Here is a 24,850-nt window from a genome sequence, read left to right on the forward strand (position 1 = left end):
CAAGGGAACATATACCTTCCAGTCAGAAACCCGGACTGCCAGGAAATCGCTCGGAAACCGCGCTGGAAAAAACCGCTCAGAAATCGTGAAGTATGTCACCGGCCTTAGTGAATACAGAAGAAATGCCTTCTTTTTATTTTCATCGTCATCTGAATCTGCGATAAAAAATTGTTGTGAACGCTCACTAAAAACTGTAAAGTTGTAAGTAGTAATTATATTCATCAATGTTGTATAGCAATAACGAATTTTGGTCTGACATTTTCCTTTTTCACTTCGGTTTTACAAATCCTCGTCGCTAATTGTTGTGTTTTGGGTAAGAATCAAATAATTATCTAATGCTTGGTCATTTAAGAAAACATATTCGGTCTGCAATATATTCGGGCCCAGGAGCCTTTTTTACCTGACGGATTGCAGGAGCGTACTCGATTGTTTTCTACAATGCGCTACTAAGTTTCAAGTTGCTGTATCTCGAAAAGAGAGAAAAAGGTGTTTTTCGGGTAGGATCGAAAATTGTTATTTGGTAATTTCCTCTCATTCATTTCACTTTTAAATTATTTCTTACTATCACTCATCTGTTTAAACGATAAAATAATTACAACTCATTGAAGACGAACATCTAGTGAATCTAGAGATAAAAATATCGAAATATATTCGTCTCTCCGAACTTACCTACACAATAGATTCTGCTTAATGTCTGCCGAAAAACAACTAATTCCCTGGCTAATACCACGCTGGATATTGAATTATATCCGACAAACATTCATGCAAGATACCTCACAGAGGTTAGTTTTGCAGATGTTTTTCTTTCATCCAACAGCAGGATCATGCCGAAATCAATCGAGTAGATCATCTACAGACTGATAGGTATTACTTCTCATATGTACAGGAAAATTCCACCCCAAACAACAATGTGCCTGGGCTCGATTGATTTCAATTGATTTGATTGATTTGTTCATGAAATGGAGCTGTAACTTGGACGAAGGTTTCATACATGCAGTCGAGCCGCGTTTGGATCGGATATTTCTTACTGATAATACCTCGATATACCCGATTGATTTCGGCATGGTTCCGATGTTGGATTATCGAAACAACTAACCTCTGCTGTAGGCATCTTATATAAATGTCTGTCGGATATAATTCAATTTCTAGCGTGGTATTAGCCAGGAGAATAGCTATTCCGACAGGTCTTAACCAGAACCTACTGTGTAAGTGAGATGAGAGAGATGGATATTTCGATATTCTGTTTCGAAATATTTATTTTCTTATACGTGTGTAACGTACGCATGCACTTATAAAAAAAGTAAGGGATTAGTCAAATGGATATATTTTCCTGGAATGTTACCAAGCGGAACATGGGAACCTTTTTTTCTCATATAATAATATGAATAAGTTAAATCGAACATAACAGACGACACACGCCTAATGACCGTCATATGTTTGCCAGTCTATCATATTTTCATAGGTAAGATCAGTAACCGCTCATGGTCATACCACAATGGAATAATACAACCAGTTCCGTTCTGTAGTATCGTAGGATTCGACGGTACCACGGGCATCGGATAATAAACGGTTGGAAATTGATAGTATGTTTAGTTTATTCGCTGTTGTTATTATTCTTTTCAGTTTTTCTAGTTGGTTGTAACTAACCACAAAATCTTCTATAATATCCTCAAATTTCGTTTTTATATGAGCATACGCCTATGGTAAAAGAACGAAATTGGCTCCGCACTTCGTTTCGAGGACACCGAGAACTTTGTGAATTCATGAATGAAACTAGTGAGAGTGAACTTACTGGTTGATATTTACTATGGTCATACCTTGTCCCCTGAAGACTCCACACTGGCGCTCGCATTGTTCTTCGCTTTTGAATCTGTTGTCATTGCCTCCACACCCGGTGTATGTGAATGGAGTACATTTTGAGGTTATCCTGTCATAGAAGAAAGCAACAGAATCACCACTGCAGTTGCCAGGATCGGCATCTCGAAGACACATGTCGATTTGAACTGAAAAGGGAACATCAGTATTAGTCAGGCATCTTGTTGAGGAGGTCAATTAATTTTTATATCCAGTCTTTTTTCTATAGGGTAATTTAAAAAATTTTCGTTTCAAATATCTTCGTCGATATAAACTGCAGTATAGCGAGAAGAATATCGTTCAAAAAGGAAACTGTAAGGCCTTGCCTGGAGTAGGTCCACTAGCTGAAAATTTCAAATCACCAATTCAAATTGTATGTGAATGAATTGTGTATAATGTGTTCAAGTAACACTCGATGTGAGATTTCCATAGGCCAAACGAGGAGAACATTTTCCAAATGAATGAAAGAGCATAAGAGTAGTGTTTCTTGAATATGAAATTTTCATAGGCCAAACGGGGAGAACCTTTTCCCAACGAATGAAAGAGCATAGGAGTGGTGTTTCTTGAATATGAAAACTATTTCCGATTGCAAACCATCTTTTGACAGAGGGCGTGAGTTAAATAACGATATGACGTGTTACATTCGGAAGAAAAACGGTCGAAACTCAATTTTCTGGGCTGCTTGGGAATCACTAGATTAAATAATTCTGAAAATTCACTGAATGACTAAATATAATCGAATACGACCCCTCCATTGAATCTTTTTTCTAATCTGGAAATTGGTAATTAATTTATTACATGTGCATTCGATGAGTTTGTAAAATTTCTTTCCTAATGTTTGAATTTTGAATTAGTTTATATCTAAGCTCAGGTGAAATTATTCGAATTGTTGTATTATATAAAATCACTAGTTAGTACAAATACGCCTGGGGAAGTTATTGTATATTGAAACACGTGTTGGGGTTTGGTGAACTGTTTACATAAAATGTTATTTTGAATACGAACTTAATTGTGTGGTAGCCACACAATAACTGAACCTTTTGAGAGTTGGTAATTGCAACACTTATTATAGTTTGAAGAGGACTGTCAAAATAGACAAGAACTTGAGTTATTGAATGAGACCGAAAAAGCAGCGGGGGAAAATAGCGAGAAAATGTTCTATTATGGAAATAATTGAACTTTACAGTCGGTAGAAGATACTTTTGGAAGACACCAAAGAAACAGTCTATGTAGCTGATGAAAAGTGTACGAAAACAATTTGAAAAAAATTATCACTAATATGAAAGAAGCTTGAAAGGCTTCCTGTATTTTAAAACGGATGTAAAATCGGAAACTCTCTTACAAGAACTTGTTTCGGAACTGAAAAAGGCTTCGCAAATTTTTCTGAAAGCTTCCCCAAAGAGTAATTATGAGATACAGAAGTGCATGGTGGCCTACTTTCTATATTCAGCAATCTAGAACATTAACACTAACACCACAATTAGTGAAGTTATATAGGCAAAAAAATCTGATATGGTTCATTAAAATTTAAAGAAATATGTTTCAGAAATTTTAAAAAGGTGTAGCATCTATTTCATTTTAAGCTTCTCTGTGTTTTAAATGAAAGTTTTCTCAGCAATACTTATTATTAACACACCAATCAAGTTGGTGTCTGCAGAAGATTAAGAAAACTAATGTTGTTAGTTTAATGTTTCACTAATTCTAAAAAGTGCAAAGAAATGAAAATCACACCAATATAGGTTGTTTCCGATTTTTCTAATCCTCAGTTTCAATCGCATTATTTCTACTTCACCGTGTGATTTCAAGATAATAATAATATCTATATTTTTTTGGGAACGAGAAGTTTAAGCTTTCTATTTCCCCATCCTTATAGAAAAATGTGGAAATCTTCCAAAGATTAATTTCTCCTAAGATTCATCCCTTTCAATTTAAACTATTTTTATTATATCTATCGATTGCTGAAAATACTGTCGTAAATCATGCCCTAAAGAAAATAACACCGGCCGCCACTGGTAGTCATAAACCAATTGTGACGTGGCTAAGAGCGCGCCCAGTTTGACCGACTTTTCGCGAATGTTTGATGTTCGCTGCCGCTTTAGATGTGGCAAGAATAATGCCACCGGCTTCCATGGATATCCAATGAATTTACTAGCGTCTTCGATTGCCAAATATAAACGCGATCCACTCGCCTATCGAGACAGTCAAGTGGAAGTGACAGTGCGGTTCGCGGAGCGATCTAGTACGGCGATCGACATTTGAATAATAGTTGAAGATTTAGTTAAAGTGTTTTGTTGTATTTAAAATGAAATAAAGTTCAGTTTGATTATTGTTCAGTGTAGTCAATTATTTTTGCCATGGGGAAAAACGTAACAATACTCATATGATACTCACTTGGTGGCGCCTGTGTTTCGACATGTTCTGGATGTGTTTTCTTGCATCTTTGTTCACAAGATGCTTGATCTTGGAATCTATTGTAGTTTCCACCACACCCGCCGAATTTGAAAGGTTGGCAAGAATCGGTGGCTGGATCGAAGTAGTACTGAACGTAGGTATTGTTGCAAGGTCCAGGAACAGGAGGCAGGGTACAGCAATCTGGAATAAATCCAAATTGAATTCTTTCATTGGTAAAACAATCCAGTTCAGTGAATCCGAACTGAAAAAGGCCAAGACCTCAAATCCAAGTGAACTTAAATTCCAAATTTTGGCGTGGAGAATGCAATACCTTGGCCGCCATTTCAAATATGAGGTAGTGATAACTTTTTTGGGCATTATCTCGTGAACTTAAGAACCATGATTTTTTGTTTTGAAGAATAGTATTTATTATCTATAATGTTTTGTTGTAACTTGTCAAAGTAAAATGTAATGAAAAATGAATTTGAAATTACAGGAGGGTAACAATTTTCTCTTTTGATTTCATAAATTTATCAAAGTATTAATTTTTTCAAATATTGTTTTTTCATTAGTTGGGAAAGGTACCAAAAATTTCTTCGTAAATGAACAATTTACTTGTCTCCCTTGATAGCGTATTCATTTTGAATGTGTCTGTGGTTGTATGAATTTCATTTAGTCAGTCCTTATTTTCGTATCTGTGTTGTCTGTTATTTATATTTTAACGTTTTTTTTTAACATGGATAAACTAATGTTTGGTGAGTCCACCTGTTTGTTTTTCTATTACAAAATATAAAATTAGTAAGAACTATATTAATTTGCAATATGTATTGGCATGTATACTGTTTCCTTATGAAATGTTTTATTATGGAGCCATGATGATGGATTTAATAAAGTATGAAACGTTAAAAGGGCAAAAAACTATATTGTTCATCTTCGAAGACATTTTTGATCCATTTGTCAACTAATAAAGAAAATACATCATTTGAAAATATTATTTGGATCACCAAACCTCGCAATGATTCATGCATTTCAAACATGTTTTAACATGACCTTTATTTGATGATATTTTTTAAGATATTCAAAACACGGTTATGTAACGTTTATGAAATGGTTAATGAATTTGTAACGAGTATCACAAACTTCACAAAAACACCGTTTTGCATTTCCTTTTTGGATAAGTAATAGATATAATATTTACTTTCTTTCTTTTTCAATTAGGATAATTATTATTTCATATTTTCTAACTTATTCTAATTGGACGTGATTTATTTAAAATCATTTATTTTATATTATTTGTACTCGGATAGTTCAACTCGTTTGTTTATAAAAAAATACGAAAAAATACGATAAAAAGGTCTATTGAAAAGGTATACCTTGGGCACTGCCGCAATATTGAAGACATTGTTCTTCGCTTTCAAATTTGTTTCCGTTGCCACCGCAGCCACCGTAGATAAATGTTTTGCACACGCCATCTGAGCTGTCATAGAAATATTTTCTGAAAGCTGCTCTACATCTTCCGGTCTCGTGTGGTAAGAAGCACATTTCTGTGAAAAATACATGATAGATGAGATCTGCTTATTTTAATCTTTATTAATTTTAGCTGTTTCTGTTTTTTTATTAACCGATTTTTTCTTACTGTGAAATTATACTTTGTGTTTTTTTTGAGGATTTCCATGCTTGATTGATTGATTGATGCAGTGTAATTATGGAAATGATTTTGAAGAAATAATGTGAACGTCAGCATTTTATCGATTACAGTACCTACAGGCCGTTTTTTTATCATGTGGTTTATTGCTATATTCTTAACCGTAACAGATACGAAGACAATTAAATGAGAAAAAAGGTAACTGTCATCGGGAACAATATAATGGTCGAAGAAAATTTACGGGGACTGTTTTTTTGGGATGAAATTATTATTTCGGGAAAAATAAAAAAATGGAAATTGTATTCGAAGTGAACTATGTACGGTCCTGTCGTTATTTCTTTTGAAAAATTTTTACGATTTCTTCAAAACATAATTCAGACAATCCAATAAATTCGACAGGTAGGAACCCAAACACAAGCAAATATTACCACATAAAAATTACACAGTGAAAACTTCTTTTTTTATTATTTAGGATTGGCCGGTTACAAAAATTATGCTAATCAACATTATTCTTTACGAGAAACTGCCCACCAAATGGGGATTTCTGTAAAATCCAGCAGAACTATTTTGAAAAAGAACAAATATAAATGCTACAGGATACGCAAAGTTCATCACCTCAATGAAAGGTATTACGGAAGGAGAGTACAATTTGCAAAGTGGTTAGGACGTAGAAATAGGGATAGGGAATGTATATTTGTAAAAAAATAATATGAACGGACGAATCAAAATTCACCAACAATAGTTGGTTTAACAGAAATATCCATTATAGGTGGAATGATATAAATTAACATTTACATAGGGAAATCCATTTCCAAAAAAGGTTCGGAATAAATGTTTGGTTGGGTATTGTGGGAACAAACATCCTTGGCCCTATGTTTTACGATGATCATTCGAATAGTGAAATGTATTCTATTCAATTGATTCGATGGCTACTTAGATGAATTGCCACTGAATATCCGCCTTGAAATACAATATTTTCAACAGGACAGCGCTCCCTCCCATAATGCAGCAATAGTAAGGGAACATTTAGATGCCATATTCCCAAGATAATGGATCGGAAATAATAGACCAATTAACTGGCCAGCTCGATCCCCAGATCTTACTCCTTTAGATTTTTTGTCTGGGGATATATAAAGGATTAAGTTTTTTCAATCATGTATTGGTATTACACCTATTATGCTAGAAAATTGCCACATAAACTATCCGGACCAGCAACAAAGAGGTCGTCAATTCGAGCATTTAATGTAGATTGCTATGTAGCTTTGATTTTCCCCATTATCTGATCGTTATGCGGCGTTTCATAGAGCAAATTTGTCAAAAAAGACCAGAAATGTGCAAAGAAAACTCATGGATTTTGCACCATCTCACGAGGCTATCATTGTGAACGAATTTCTGGCCAAAAACTGAACAAACCCTATGGAATAGACACCATGTCGACCTGATATGGTTCCGGTCGATTTTTTTTCCAAAACTCAAATCACCACGGCGAGGCCCTCGTTTTCCGTCAATAGATTTCAGAAGGGTCCTACTTTGAAGGCGATACAATAAATTTGGATTAATGAAACATCTTTTGCGTTCTTCATCCAAGCACACAAGTTTCACGACGAAACGACGAAGAACGTGTTTCAGAATTTTCTGAGTGATTCATTTTGAATCAGCAGGATATATGAAATTGAAAAAACTGATGATAATTACCAATTTTGAAAGGTTCCTCTGGCGCATAGGTAGGCCGAGGTATCGGCGGCAGCTCCGTTTCATTTGTTCCCGATTCTGGTGCTGGTTGAGGTTGGGATGTGGGTTCCGGCTGAGGTGGGGGTTTCGGTTGTGGATTTTCGCATCTCTGTTGGCACCGCTGCTGGGACTCGAAGTTATTTCCATTACCACCGCATCCTCCATAATAGAACTGGCGGCAAGATTTTTCTCTCGTATCGTAATACCAACGGCCCACATAATCGGCACAACCCCCAGTTTCAGCAGGAAGTTGACACGTGTCTTTCTCTGTGGAAGTAAGAAAACTCATTAACGTCAAAATGAATTTTGAACTTGAATCTATTTAAAACCGCCAAGAAAAAGCAAATATCTAAAGACACATTGTATTGTGCAAGGCAGCTCAAGCAAATTAGTTATATACCAGAATAACATTCCTTTTCAAAATGTAATTGTTTTCATTAGAAAACCGTGCAATTACAGAATTCTAAATTGAAGCTTTCGATGTAACTGTTTCCAATCACAGTAATATTGTAAACATCAATAAATATTTGTTTGAGAGTGGTTGACAATGCTTCATGGTGAATTTTACTAGGGACAGTATCTGAATCATGAATCCAGCCATCACCAATTTACCAAATGAGGAATCATCAAGACTCTAGTGGAAGTTCTTTCGGGCGCTGTAATATGAAAGAAGGTCTCAAGAATGATCTAGGAATTATTAGAAAAGGCCTTCAACGGAATGGTTACTGCGTATGATGGTGGAACAGACTTTGGCTGGAGGACAGCAAGAGCCTCACAAGGAAGAAAAGCCGTCACAATCAGTGCTTCCAGGATAGGAAGAATTGGGTCCAAGTCTCTAGGAGATATCTCCTTTATATCAGCAGGTGTCGGCCAAGACTCGCCGAACACACACTCTCTTATTGACGATAACTCTGGACATTTCCATAGGACATGTCTGACAGTGTCATCTTCCTGTTCACACATCCTGCATAGAGGTGTGTCCACTAGCCCCATATTGTGGAGGTGTTTCCTTAGTTGACAGTGGTCACTCAGAAATCCTACTGTTAAGCGTAGATTTTTCCTGGTCATCGCCAGATCTTTCTTCGGCGCCAACTTCCCAGGGTCGCCCGGGGTGATTCTGGCATGACTGCATCCTTTGATTTCATCCCATCTCTTTAAGGACTGAGCATGGGTGTAACATTTGACTAGTAAGACTCCTCCAGACATCTTCATAGGATGGTTTGTCTCGAGAATGCTTTTTGGTCACCAAGTAGAAGATGTTTCTCTCTCTCTTCTTCAACTGTAGCACTCCTCCGACTTCTGGATTCTGTTCCACGCAACGCCAATGTTAATGCTACCGCCTTTTCTCCTGCATTCCATCCATTCGCTCTGGCCGCAGCTTCGAATTGTCGGCGGTAATTTGCCCAAGGAGTTTTTCCGTCGAACTGGGGCGGCTTCATGGAGAGCTTTCCTGGTTCGGAACTGAGTTTGACATCTTTCAGTTCCGGAATTGAGTTTTCAGTAACCGTTTTTGTGGGGTGGGCAGAATTAAAAATTTTGTTTTGCAACCTGCTAATTGTTTTCTTTATCTCGCTGATTTCTGCCTGAACTCCGCCTTTGATTTCTTCTACTTCTGTGTTCATTTCCTTCCTGATTTTATCTATCTCTGTCTCAATGGTTCCTATTTTTTCTTCGAGTAGGCTCGCCACACTACAAAGCTCTTTCTTCAAGCCTTCTGCATTCTCAAGAAGTTCTTCCTTCAAGCTATTCGAATTCTCTAGAAATTTATCTTCCAAACTTTTAGAATTTTCCAGAAGCTTCTCCTCCAGGCACTTCGAATTTTGTTGAATTCCATCGAGTTTGCTCATTATTGAACTCCAATCACCCCCAGAAACTTCGAATAAATATGTTTCGGGATCTTCTCCTGATTCAATCAGGTTGTCCCATAGTCTCTTCTGGAGTACTGATTTTTTTCCGGAAGAATCCAGTTCTCTCTCCTCCAATTCTTGCTTCAATTCGGCAACTTTCAAGTCCACTAGGCGCACTTTTCTTGAACACATTTTATCTCTTACTGTCTATTTTACTCAAAACTGAATATGTCCACTTATTTAATGGAGTCCGAAACACATATTATTTTCACAAGTCTATTTTTCGCGAGAAAGGTCTATCAGTTTATATTTCCGTCGTCCGGTACTGTCCGCTTCGCGAAACACAATGAATCACCAGTCTATCTGCGCGAAAGTGCGAAAGTTTTATAGTCAATTTCACCGTAATACAAAAATTGTCCACCAAGCGCTCACAAATTTATTTTAAAAATCCACTTCTGATCACCAATTGTAACGAATTAAAGAATTAACTGTCTTAAACAAATTTATTTTAACAATACTTCACTATCACAACTAATTTTATTACACCACTCAGTAACTAACGCTTAATTTATCTTCACCGTTTGTTAACCGCTCGATTCGCTTTCTTGGTACAGACTACTCTTCGGGACGGAGAGCGACGTTTTTATATTGTCAACGAACGTTCCGGATCCCTCTGCGGATTTCGGGACTCATCCGCATCCTTCCCGCTCTTTCGCGGTATTCCGTCATGCGTCATGCGTCGGTCAGGGCCGGCTTCAGATTCATTACATTATGTTATTATCTACCGAGGCTTTGGCTAAATCTTGGTGGCTCTCTAGTACTAGCCCTGAGGTAACACTTTGTCTGTCAAGGCTAATAGGGCTTGTCTGTCAGTGCAGATTGTTATGTTTTTGCCAGAAATTCCTTTCCTGGTTATTTTTTGTGGCGTTTGAGATACCAGCCAGTTCTGTTTGGACCACTCTGGTTTACACCAGCCGTGTACAATCGTGCAACCTCCTCAACATACAGGTCCAGAGGGGTCAAACCATATATAATAGATATTTTAGCTATTCATTCTAATTTTATTTATTCTTTCGAATCATATTAGAATCATATCAGACAATGGAAGTAAGAACTAGTGAAATTCGTCAATGACTATTAACGGAAAAACATACTTGAACAGACTGTAACAGATAAAAATGGGAATCAATTTGAAATGTTCAACCCCTTCACTACCGTACTGTTCCATTTCCTAATATGAATTTGAAAGAAATCCAGACAAAAATCACATCAATTTAAAATATTGAAAAGATTTGACTATTCAGATTCGAATAGAAAGAACTATAAAGAAAAAAAAAGTGGTAAATCTATTTCTATATTATCAAAATGAACTTGGAAAGTTTTCCACATTTTTGTATAAACATTGAGGGGTAGAAAGAGAAAAACCTTTTTTCACAAAAACAAATATCTGTCAATGTAAGTATATTCGATGGCTTGGCTTAATTTTTTTCAATATAAAATTCAAATTTACTGGCAATTGAACTTGAACAATTTATTATTACCTCCGTCATATGTGATTGTTCACAATACCTCAATTAATGAACCATAGTACAAGCTCAAGCAAACCATGCAGAAAAATGTAAGCAAAAACGTTAACATAAAACTCACCAATGTCCCTAGGACAATCATTCTCGCATGCTTCTTCAGTTTCGAAACTATTTTCGTTACCCTCACAACCAGAATAATAGAAGGGTACACAACGATTTTCGGAGGTGTCAAAATACCATCGTGGCAGGCGTTCCGTGCAATTACCTTCTATCTTTGGTAACGAGCAATGATCTAATTGATACAGGCGGTTAGTGGAGATCTAACTATTTTTTAGAATAGAGGTTACGTTTGCATCATAGGGATGCTTAGTATAGTCGAAGTAAACGATAATGTACATACTTAAAGTTGTTGGCACTCTCAAAAGCAAAAAAAACTAATACATAAAAATGAACCGGCTGCGAAGTAGTCCACGTGGATCGTATAATTAGCGGTTTGTATTGAATAATTTTTACTAACCGAGTTTTATGACTAGCTGAAGTCATGTTACGGTGCCGAATAGAAATCGAGGAATGGGAAGATGGTTATCGCCGTCGTGTTCCGTTCAGGAACTGATCGCAATTTGAGTGTTGAAATTTGATATTGGTGCAGTTATAATTACTTAAAATTGTTGTTATCTGTTTAAAATTTGGCGTCCTTCGACAGGTGCTAATAGTACTAACAAGTGTGATAACAACGCATAACTTTTCCAGTGTAGTAATTCCAATAGCGATGGTGAACAATGCGAAAAAGAGAAACCACTGAATAAGATTCGGATGCATTTGAATATTGAAACACAGAGAGTATGTTTCAATGTATATAAGAATCTACATCTCAAGTTTGGTTTCGAAGGAAACAAAATATTACAATCAACATCAGATTTGATCAAAATTCCTTTCTCAACTGTACGTAAAATAGTCAAAAACCAACCTTATGAACGCAAGACGCGATATGATACACGATTACCAAAATCTTCAGATATTCATCTAATAAAATCATTGAAAAAACAATATACGACTGTTACAAAAGCTATGAGATTCCTACAACTGAAATCATAAGGAAGAAATTGAATACTTCCGGCCATAACGTGAGCTGCTGTGACAAACCTCTTCAGAACCAAAAAAGAAGTAGTATTTAGATTTGAAATGATGAACAAACGTCAAGCAGTTATGGAAAGCAGAAGAATAGTGGAATTGCGTTAGAAATACAACGACAATTTTTTTTTTCAAAAACTACACCTCAACGATTTGATCTCCACAAACTTTGTGGGGAAACAATTTTGTGGAAATCAAATCGTTGGGGTTTAGTTTTTGAAATTACTATGGATCTTCATCAAGTAACGGCCAAATCAATCAGAAAAAAAAAGACAAATTTTTTGATTGGACGAAACTTGTTATGACACTCACGACACAGTTACGAAAGGGTGAACTGATGGTTCGAGAATGTGTACGCTTAACATGCCTGCAAACAAAATTTGATAAGAAGGTAATTGAGCTAATTGAAGATGAAGTATCTAATATTACCGAAAAAAGTAATTTTAGTTAAAAAAGACTATATGGAGATTGGATACTTCCATATCAATGGTGGAAATGAATTCATTATTGATTTAAATGACGACAGTGATAGTGAAACAGAGGATATAATAATATATGTTATTTATTTAAGATCCAAATACAAATACAAATGAGAAGTACAAATTGAAAGTTCAAATAAATATCGAGAATATCGATAAGTAAATGAATACTTGTTTCGAGATTTGGATATATATATATATATATATATATATATATATATATATATATATATATATATATATATATATATATATATGGTATATATATATATATATATATATATATATATATATATATATATATATGGTATATATATATATATATATATATATATATATATATATATATATATATATATATATATATATGGTATATATATATATATATATATATATATATATATATATATATATATATATATATATATATATATATATATAGGTAGGTAGGTAGGTTGGTTGCACTATATCGTTTACTTGAACTATACGCTACAAATACACATGATCCAAATTGAGAGACATGCGCAAGAGGGTGCGCAGAAAAAAGCAAGTTTAATGAAATGCTGAGGACACGGCGATAACTTGAAGAGAAAATATTTAGCCTGGCTGTCACGCCCTACTTCTCATAAGGTTATAGACACTACAACCAAGGCCTGAGAAACTTCAGGCATCGTCGACTGGTGTGAAATATGTGCGTAATCGTTGGAATTATCATTTTCTACTAGATTGTTGATTCAGTATTTCAACTCTGGGTCCTATGAAGTATTTTGTACATAACTCTAATCTGTTAGAGCCCAACTAGAATAGGTTGGAGAATAGTAGCATTACCCTTCCAAGGAACATCAGTTTTTTGCACATGAGAAATGATATTTACCAATTATATGTTTGAATATCATCAGTGGAAAGTTTTCAGTAAGTACAGTACCAACCTCGTATCTTGAACATTCGATCCTATAAATTTTCGTTGTGTTCTTTCGTGCTTGGTTATCTAATTAATTACCACCAGGGGCACCAATACTACTTGCCTCTTGAGCATTTTTAATGGATTTGTCATGAAAGTAGGATGGAGTGGTTGTTCTGAAGAGTTTGGAGCGGGGAAATCTTCTCCCAGTGACTCCAACGCTAACAATATCAATCATACGATTGTTCCAAGCACTTTTTGGACGATTATCACCCGCTATGCTTTCCGGAAAATACATTGAAATTGAAATCTTTTCAATTATTGCCACTTACAAAGACAAAATGGTAAAATTTGTCCCGATTTTCTATTGCTAAATAATCTCCATCAAAACAAAATGGTTCAGTTTGCCCTGATTTCCTATTGCTAAATAATCTCCATCAAGGAGGCCTTTTTCTGGTAATGAGGTAAATATAATTAACCTCTCTAGAAAGCTCACTATTCCCATTCTCCATATATTGGTTGCAGTACTATTCCCATGAGAACGGATACAAAATAGCCATAAGAGAACCGTTTATATTTTGGGAACCAAAAGTGTCTATGGTGCTAACGTAACCAGATATGTTGATTAACACTGACGTGATGGAACTTTTTTGTGCACTAAAATCGTTTCGTATGAAATATATTCTATGGTCTTTGGAATCGAAAAGAATTTTCATTTTAAATGTGAAAAACAACTTCGCAAAAATTCCACACGTTTGACTTTAGGTGCTCTATTGGAAGAATACCATAACCAAGATCGTATGCGTTGCCAAGTAGAATTATTTTAAAATGTGTAAACAGAGTTTTTCAAGATTTTTCACCAACTGAAATATATAATTATAAGTGCACATATATTTTCTCATATCCATATGTGAAGAGACGCAATACTTTAATTTTCGTTACACATTTTATAATGTATCTACTCAGCTCCGAATTATCAATGTATCAGTTAGTATAAAATCCTGAATATCATTAGGTATTCAGGCATGCAGTAGTTTCGCATGCTCGTGAAGAAACATTCTGGGAAACAATAGTTTTCACTTCATTATGATGAAAAAGTTCGTGAAATCTTACCCTTCTTGAGCCCAGGTGCGTTGCATTTCTGGTTACAAGCTTCAATCGTTGGGAAATTGTTGTTGTTACCTTTACAGCCACCATATATGAATGCGTTACATTGCCCATCAGTTTGGTCATAGTAATACCGCTGGTATTGGCCGTGGCAAGGACCCTCTTCTTTAGTTTGTTCACAAGGATCTAGAAAGGCAAAGAAAGTTGGTATACGAAAAAAGTCTGAAGAGTTTTCAGCCTAACAAACATGAAAGACATTTTTTCAGTCTCCTTTCAACTTCACACACTTATCCCAGCAATGTTTCCATCTCTCTGACCTGTCCAAATAATATTCGGTGTTTTTCTCTGCAGAACAATTGTTCACGAAGTTGATTGCCTCTTCATTTGACAAAAGTATCTGTCCTGGGAGTACAATTTTTAGATAAGGGAACAAAAATAAGTTGCTTGGGGCTAGATCTGATTGCGTTATTTTGATGAAACAGGATTTTCATTTTCTGCAAATGTGAAAAATTTTCCGCAAGTTCATGTCTTCAGCTTATCAAGTAATTATGCGTAGTATGCTCCTGTGATGGTTTTCCTTATTGAAAATAATATATTAAAATAACTCCATGACTATCCCGGAAAAGAGTCGCTATCACTTTCCCAATTATTAAAACAGTTTTTTTTTTCTTGGAGCCAGTTGCTCCGTTGCAGTCAACTGTTTGGATTGTTGAATAGAAGTGGCCGATACTTGATGAAAATCCATATTAAAAACTAATCAATACAGATTATTGTATGATTTTCGCTAAAAGGATTTTACAAAAACCGCGACAGATGTTTTGCTATACAATAGCTTCTTCAAGCATGTTTGGACTGTATTTTTGTTTCGGGCGTATAATAGTGTATACAAGTTTCATCTACAGTAAATAATTGGTGCCAAAACTCGTATTTATTACGCCTAATTTGCGCCAACAGAGCGTCTAAAGCTTGTCGCCCACTTGTCCGGCACAGCACGGCACGGTCCGTCCCGTCAAAATACGTATAGGATTGGAACAATGAAAATGAAATGACAACCGCCCACTAGCCCGGCACGACACAGCCAAGAGTGTCCGCCGCCGGAAAGGATTCCAGCTCTCCGATCCTGTCCGGTAAATATCGGTACGTACTGTGACAGACTGGCCAAGAGAGCGCGTCGCCGGCTGTCGCTTGCCAGCATCAACTGGTCCAAACGTGCCTGAGTAGTATCTGTCTGCCTGTTTTGCTATTCCATTAGTTGACAGCACAGTGTTAGACGATACCTATGAAAATTCACGAGGAAAAATTGAGTTGCTTGTTAAAGCAGGCTCTAGAATTTCCAGAAGTTCTGAAAATTTACCTGGAGTCATTCGGAAACAAAAAAAATCTCCTAGTCTTCTTTCAGGTCGTTGAAAAGATGATGGACTCTCCCAGATTTGCCCTCTTTTGATTAATGGGTTGGATCCATATCCTTCTTTTTTGTCACTATTTTCTTCTACATTCAATAATGCGGCCACTATAATGTTTCGTCAGAACTGCTAGTGATAGACATGTTTCTGTCACCGGTCAACTGAAATTCCCTTGAAATCCAACAAACAGCACTTTCAGTATGCTGGTTGTAGCTGGATGCTACTACTCGTCGCCATACGGCGACCGACAGCACCGTGCTGTGCTGTGTCGGACAAGTAGGCGACAAGCTTAACGTGAGCAAACGCGGCACCCAATGCGCGGACAGCTTCATCATTCCTAAATGTTGAATATATATGTGACAAACACGTGCTTTTGTCATGTTTATATCCTCTGCTATCTCTCACTCCGATTCGGTCGTCGTCTAGCACCATTTGGTGAACTTTGGCGATGTTTTCGTCGGTAGTTGCAGTTTTTGAACGTCTCAAACGTTCATCATCTCCCATGCTCTTACTGCTATGTTTAAATTCAGTTGCCCAAAATTTCACTGTGGTAAACGATGGTGCAGAGTCCACATACACAGAATCCAAGTCACCTTTCAAAAACAAATATTTAATGACAGCTCGATAGTCGATTTTGTCCTTTTTCATAAAAACACTCACATCAAATCACTCAAATGAATGTTACATAACAACTGCGCGTCAAAAACGAAATTCACTAACTTTTATTCATGAGTGCTGCTATCTTCATGTTGAGGTTGGAAACTTCCCAGCCCACCCTCATTTATATGAATATCATCAGAAAAAGTATCTTCAAGATGATGATAAACTGAAAGATGATTGCCCCAACCTCCAGTAATACATTAAGTATATGACTCAAAAGAAGAATTCTGAACCCATGATCCCAAAATAGCAGAAATTATTTTTTCTTACCTGCGCTGTTGTCTTTAACGCATAAACTCATGCAGGCTTCTCTTGTATCAAATCTGTTATTGTTGCCAAGACATCCGCCGTAGACAAATGGTGCGCAGTTTTTGAGCTTTGAGTCATAGTACCAAACTGGATAGTATCCCTCACATGGACCTCTCACTTTCGGAAGACCACATACATCTGAAATGTTAAGTAGATAATTACCCATAAATTCAAATGATTGGCATTCTATGTAAACTTCTAGGTGACATAATTTCAATAATATACCAGTTGACGAAGATTTAACTGCACTCGTTGACGAAGATTTAACTACACTCTATTGCTATCTCGGTAAACGCTAGTTGCACACACACCGATTTTGGCCGGCCAGTATAAAATCGGCACACTCAACGAATTTTTATCGGTCAAACAATCAGTTGGTTTGTTGTCGTAATTAGCACGCACTACCAATACGAAGTTTATGCGTAGTAACTACAATTTCACCGAGCATTCAAGACTGGAATAGTCGTTAAAAAACCGGTGAGTATGCAAGTGTGTATTTATTCATGTACGCCACTACTTCCCGGTACTGTCGGCGATACCGTGGCAGTGGACGGCTGCTCACCGGTATTTTACCGGTGACGATCACCGATCGGCGTGTGTGCCAGGTCTCGTTCCCACATGTGGTTCACTATTGGAATTTGGACGGCCGATTTTGTACCGTCGACCGGTGATATACGGTCGGTAAAATACCGGTGAGCAGCCGTCCGCTGCCACTGTATCGCCGGCAGTACCGGGAAGTAGTGGCGTACATGACTAAATACACTCTTGCATACTCACCGGTTTTTTACCGACCATTCCAGTGTCGAATGCTCGGTGAAATTGTAGTTACTACGCATTAACTTCGTTTTGGTAGTGCGAGCTAATTACGACAACAAAGCAACTGATTGTTTGACCGATAAAAATCCGGTGAGTGTGCAAGCACCCGCTACCAATAAAATATCGGCCGATTTTATACTGGCCATCCAAAATCGGTGTGGACGGCCGACTTTGTACCGGTCGTCAAATTTCAATAGTGAACCACATGTGGGAACGGGACCTTGCACACATGCCTACCGGTGATCGTCGCCGGTAAATTACCGGTGAGCAGCCGTCCACTTCCACTGTATCGCCGGCAGTACCGGGAAGTAGTGGCGTACATGACTAAATACACTCTTGCATACTTACCGGTTTTTTACCGACCATTCCAGTCTTGAATGCACGGTGAAATTGTAGTTACTACGCATTAACTTCGTTCTGGTAGTGCGTGCTAATTACGACAACAAAGCAACTGATTGTTTGACCGATAAGAGTCCGGTGAGTGTGCAAGTACCCGCTACCAATAAAATATCGGCCGATTTTATACTGGCCGTCCAAAATCGGTGTGTGTGTGCAACTAGCGTAACGGTAGCCGCTTCGTGAGCCGCTTCGAATAAATTTAAAAAAATGTAATCGTTGATTTCGATTTTTCTGCTCTGGTATCTTTATTATACCGAAAATTACAAAAATGTATAGATATTCCTAACTAAACTTAATGAAGGCTACAATATGCACTCCTTTTGTCATACGAAGTTTCGTTTACATAGGAACACCCTCATTAATTTCTCTTCAAGTACGGACCTGTATTTTTTTAACAAATGTTGATGTCTCCCTCAATTTTGCCCTCTTCACTCCAAAAAATATCATCATACCTAAGTTGATTATATCTGGAATTTTATATCAAGGCTAGTAATTCATTTGTTATTACGAAATGAAAAATCGAAACTGAAGCCTGTGATGAAAAAAAAATGTGCTTGGAAAAACGGAGAAAGTTAATTATTCAACTTTATAAAACTTCAAGAAAGTCGTAACTCGTTGATTAGACAACGTGTTATAATCACGGGAATCAAGTTACCCTTCCTTTCATGTTTATCCAGTCCGTTGTACTCGAGATTGTACCCGAAATTAAGTCATAATTTTGTAAAATTATTTTTTTGAATGAATAAATACAACCCAAGAAAGACTTTATATTTCATTCGAGTTGAAAGGAATGTGCAGTAATTTGCTGTGCATTGATGAATGCAGGATTGAAAGACAAATCAACATTTGACATGAAAAATACAGGTCTGAGTTTGAAAAAAATCGATGAGGCTGCCCCCAAGTGAACGAAACGTCGTATGACAAATAGAATTAGTGCATATTGTGGCATTTACGGAGTTCAATGAAAAAGCTCTATACATTTTTTCAATATTTTGTATAATAAACATACCAGAGCATGAAAATTAAATCGATCATTTCAAATTTTTTCAGTTATTTCGAGAAAGGCTCACTAGGTTTGGATTTCTCAACATAATTTCATCGCATCCTTTTTTGTCTAATTCAACAAACATTGTATCTTCTACCGTTACGGAGATCGCAAAGTGATCAACTGAATTTTCGCCACCAGGTATTTTCTCAGGTATTAACAATACAGCCACGCACATTTGAAATTGTTTAAAAACATTTAAAAATTCGGACCTTCATTGACTAAAAAAGTGTCAACAGATTTGAAACCTAGGAGAAGAAGAAAAAATAAAAAAATATACCAGAAAATGAAATAATATCAGAAAATGACAAGAAATTGTAGATATGACCTAAAATTACTATGAATAGATGGGTAAATATATTATTGCTATTTTTATCATTATTTACCGAAGTGTAAGACGGTCGGAACCTGTTCCCGTGAGAGCGCGCCAGCATTATCAAATAATGACCTTTCCCCACTCCGTGGGATAAGTGATCATTGGATCCGAAAATCATGTTCCTGAAGCAGGCGCAGTGAGCCAAGAATGACAGCCTTCTGCTTTTGTCCAGCAAGCATAATCTTGAGATTCGAGAATGGAGAGGCCATCATTTCACCAATGAGTCCAATAATCAAAACAACCATCTAAACAGAGTGGTCTGGGTAGAGTATGTGGAGTTCAAAGAGAAAATCTCGATAATTTTCCCTTTTTTTCTTCCTCTTTCCGGACTAGCGTCGTCTCGCTAGGAGCTGAAAACTCCATGACAAATATCGTCTTGCTCTGATAGTCGAGAAGAACTACATCAGGCTCATCACCTTGTATAAGCTTGAGGGTGGGGAAGGAATGAATGAATAAATTCGGCACTTTTCCTCAACAACGGATTTAACCTTGCGTCCGACACGCGGGGTGTGTCATACCCCAGCCGTAGAAAATTCCATATAACTTTTCGAAATTGGCTCCCCAGCGTCGGATATATTCAGTAGGTTCCGCATATATCCTCCACTCTCATATTAACATCTCAAATCAGTCGTCGTTTGACGTATGTTTGAATCAGATCTGTTATAAAGCGACTGGGGTGCATGAAACCCCACGTGTCCCTATGCGTTCCAAAATCGTGCGCATTCTAAAACTAAATCGAGTAATTTTTTAGATTATTTGATAGAAATGATCATTATGAACGAGAAATGGCCCGTCTTCAGTCCTTATGGGATGAAATAGGAAGTGATGATGAAATTGACGAATCTGATGGTGATGAAACGAGCGATCCTCATGTTAGCATCGTTAGTAACTATCCAGATTTGGAAGATCAGAGGCGAAACTGTGGAACTTCCATCCGAAATACTCAAAACAAAATGGTCAAAAAAGGTGTCAAGATCGCCATCGTGCCATCGTGGACCATATAGAAATGTACTGCAAATCTTGGGTAGAAATGGCAAATTTTGATGACCTGTAACTTTTTTTATGATTTTCGATAATATTTTTCTTTTATTTCTATTTTATGATGTTTCATTATCTGTGCGAACTAGCAATTGATATTTTAGTTGTTTTATGTGCAAAAGAATTCTTCGAGTAAATCTAATTTTTTTCCATTAAAAGAACCCATTGTTTTGGTAAAGACGGAATATAACGATTTATTGCTCGTTTTGGTAAATCGAAAATAAGTTTGAATTTCACCAGTTCGGACTTCCATTGTCTACTATATAAAATGATTTGAAATTCCTGAAACAACTAAAAAAGAAAAATTAAAAATGAATAGCTGAAAATAACAATTATATATAATCAAAATAAACCTGAAATGAAATAATAGTGAAATGAAATACGAGTAAAAATAGAACAATTGAATAAATAAAAATAAAGAAATGAAAAAAGAAAATAAAAATGAAAAGTGGAGAGATTTCAAGTCACGTTAGTTCAAGACGTTTCGATTGTTAGTATCTACAATCGTTTTCGGGTGATGACTGGACATATTCCTCCGAGAGATGACTATTTATAGGTCGTTCGAGTACTTTCACTTATCCCCGCTTTCCATTTTCCGCTTCACTGGTTCCGTGGGAGATGACCATTTGGCGGGAGTTGGCCGTTTTTACGCTTGATGATGGGTTTCCATATGTTGCGTATTTCTACACTGGCTTGGCTGAATACGTTGTTGAATACTGCAGAATACATGTTGTCTAACAACGTATTCAGGGATTTCAAATCATTTTATATAGTAGACAATGGAAGTCCGAACTAGTGCAATTCATCATGAAACATTGTCAATCACCTTCAAACAAACGAAAATAAGTTTTTTGTAAAAAGAGATATCACAGTATAGAATTCTCATAACAACTATGTTGAAATTAAAAAAAAAATTAACAAAAAAATCATATTGGGATCTCACACACCCCACTTATCTACAAATGTTATAAAAGTCCAGATGTCGGACGCAGGGTTAATATCTTCTGGGGCGTAGGGCAACACCGATATCTCGTCAATATCGTAGGTGGTAATAAACCACCGCGTTATGTCGATGGATATAGGATATTATTATTACTATTGACATTTCACTTATTGAAAAAAAACTTGCAGTCGCATAGATTTCTGAGGACCTGGTCCTTTCTCGCATCCAGAAAATACTTGTCCTTGTAAGAGATATTTTGAAATCGTATGATTCAATAATGCTGCGTAAAATTTTGTGATCAACTGTTTTGGAAGTTTTCATAGGGTCTATAAAGACATGCTAGGAATTGATCTGCGAAAGAAAATATCTACTTATATGGAAAATACTAATCATCATCTGCTTGAGTCAAATTCATGTACTGTTGTGAAAACAACCCGGGCACTTGGTCCTTTGCCTCATTGTTTTTGATACTGTCTACCGTAGTAGTAGACGAAACATCAGGCATACAAACTTGCAGATCACATCCAACAAACAAAATGGACTGAAATTTTTACCTCTCAGATTAAATTTTCGTAATACCTGTTGAACTTTGTTTCTGAATAAAAGAAAGTGTTGAACTTTGTTTTTGAAATTCTTATATCCGCTTTCGAACTTTAGTTACAATTATGTTTCTCTTCGAATAACAGTTTCCAAATATACTCATACTATGTTATACCCCCAGCTATTTCAGGTCAAAGTTTTTTTTTTTTAAAACAATGTACCAACAGAATTTTATTTGTTATTATAACTCAAGAGGTTACAAAAAAATTACCTGTGCCTTGTGGTTTCACACAAATGCTATCGCATTCTTCTTTCGTGTTATAACGATTACCATTGCCGTCGCAACCACCATACCAAAACCTTGAACAACCTCCGTACTCCATATCGAAGAACCATTTAACTTTGAAGTCTCTGCAACTTCCTTTCTCTTTGGGTAATGAACACCCAGCTAGAAACAAGAATAAATATGTATTACATCAGTAATTTTATTTAGAAAATTCACAATCAATTTCAGTATTTCACAACACTTTTATATTTTAACTCGATTGCTTTTATTGAAAAGAGTTGTTTTCGAAAATATACAAATATTCGGGTTCATCTGTTAAAATATGTTTTTCCGTTAATTAGTTGTCGTCCGCCTATGAACGACAACTCTCAAAAGTCGAAAATTGTGCGAGCTGAGGACTAACGAGGTCTTATCTTTTAACGTGTGATTCCTAATACGGATTGGACGATAGCAAATGAAAATTCATCGTCTGGCCTTGCGGTTCCAATCCCCGGTTGAGTGAGTGGAGCAAACTACCCACGTCAACTCACCAGGCTTCCGTCCCATCATAATAAATGATTCAATATTTATGGAGGGATTTACGTTAGAAAATGGGTTCTTCAAACACCAACTATTCTACACGGTTCAAAACTGTCACATCATTTCGGTAGATAATGAAACTGAAAATCTCGCAGTGTCACAAAAAGTTACATATACTATGTTTACATGGCATTTTGAAGAAAAATTCTCAACAAATATTGTTACTTAAACCAGCAATCACTGTTCATACACCAATTTCAGGAAATGTTTAAACTGGTGTAATAACGCTAATAGTTTCGGAAACGTGATTAGGGTGCGTTCATGAATTTACTATCTGATGTGCAGAGTTGAGCAAAGTATGACCAAGTGATTTAAAAAACTAGTTGCCAAGTCATACTACCAACTTACTTGAATTCATGAAAGCAAATTAGCCTCATCAAACTGGATCTGTCATGTAAATGTCTGCCACAAGCGTCGTAGCAATTTGATGACATGAATGCTACGAAGTTCATTTATTTTCTTAATAGATAATTTAACAAAGAAATGGACTGAAGTCTACTTTCTGTTTGCTCCTTACAACTAACAAGATCAGCACAAGAATAGCACTGTAGAAGTGAAGTTCTTAAAATGTATAAAATATGTAGCAAAATCGCATGTTAGAAAGCGAAACCTTCTTAGTCCCCAGCTTGCAAAAGCTTCGATTTTTGAGGATTGTTGTTTTTCTAGAAATGACAGCTGATCCCATGTTCATCAAACTTCACTTACCTTGAAGATTTTGTGGAGCTGACTCACAACCCTCAAAGTTCTCCCCTTTAGCTTCATTAACCCCATCAATACAACAACCAAATTTGGTGTTTTCACATCCGCAACCTTCCGAATTTGGACCAGTCGCCGGTGTTTTGTCATCAGAACAACAACCAAATTCTGAATCTCTGCAACTACATCCTACGGAAAAAATGGTATCAATACAGATTATAAAAAGTTAGTAGAAAAAAAATGACCACTTTTTGAAGTTTTGTATCATGTTTGATTGAAAATCAGAAATATACTGATTTTTTGATATTTTTTATTTATTTGTGAGGAAAAACTTCGAATGAGTTTTCTATTGTCATTTACAAGATATTTCATCAGATCGGACTTCCATTGTCTAATATGATAAACAAAAAACTGAAATTACAATGAAGTAACATACAAGCAACAACCAAAAAAAAAATTGAACTATTAACACGAGCTGAAACATTGAAAAAATTATTAACAAGAAATGAAAATTAAAAATGTAAAATTGAAAGATTTCAAACCAAGTTACTTAACGACGTCTCGATTGTTAGTATCCACAATCGTCTTCAGGTGATAACTGAAGAAGATAGATCTGACTATTTATAGATCATTCGACTACTTTCATCTATTCCCTCTCTCCTCTCTCCACTTCATTGGTTTTTAGCGGGAGCTGACCGTTTGGCGGGAGTTGGTCGTGTTCCGCTTGATTAGAGGTTTCCATATGTTACGTATCTCTTCCCTAGCTTGGCTAAATGCATTGTTGGACAACATATATGCGGCTTCTTTGAATTTTCTCCCAAACCAGTGTTCCTCCTTGTGGATGATTTCAGCTTGAGCCCACTTGATGTTATGTTGATGAGTCCAAACAGGCTCTTCTATTCTAGATTTGCTGGTTTCTTCTCGTTGTGTGTGTTTTTTGTGCTCGGCAATGCGAACTATTAATGGCCTCTTAGTTTCACCGATGTATCTCCCTCCCGCACTCGCAGGGAATCCGGTAAAAGCAATTCTTGGAATTGCAGTCCGCGTTTGGTGGCCTGGTTTTCGTGAGACTGCTACGGATAGTGTTCCCAGATCTGAAGCGGGTCCTGATGTTATACTTGAACCCAATCGTTCTTATCCTTTCCGAC

General features: G+C 36.5%; 1 protein-coding gene across 1 annotated transcript in view; it reads right to left on the bottom strand.

Moving 5' to 3' along the window:
* Ppn (proteoglycan-like sulfated glycoprotein papilin) overlaps positions 1-24,850 on the bottom strand; it is a 258,367-nt gene that overhangs the window by 19,008 nt on the left and 214,509 nt on the right. The window contains 9 exon segments of the mRNA XM_074179830.1: positions 1,818-2,003; positions 4,246-4,446; positions 5,619-5,789; positions 7,586-7,888; positions 11,116-11,286; positions 14,619-14,798; positions 16,946-17,122; positions 22,413-22,589; positions 23,712-23,891. Of these exon segments, the coding sequence (XP_074035931.1) occupies positions 1,818-2,003; positions 4,246-4,446; positions 5,619-5,789; positions 7,586-7,888; positions 11,116-11,286; positions 14,619-14,798; positions 16,946-17,122; positions 22,413-22,589; positions 23,712-23,891 (1,746 nt within the window).

This window comes from Leptinotarsa decemlineata, unplaced genomic scaffold (genome assembly GCF_025532065.1).
Source record: "Leptinotarsa decemlineata unplaced genomic scaffold, Ldec_3_MD MMD2_tig00026282_RagTag_RagTag, whole genome shotgun sequence".
NCBI classification, from domain to species: Eukaryota; Metazoa; Arthropoda; class Insecta; order Coleoptera; family Chrysomelidae; genus Leptinotarsa; species Leptinotarsa decemlineata.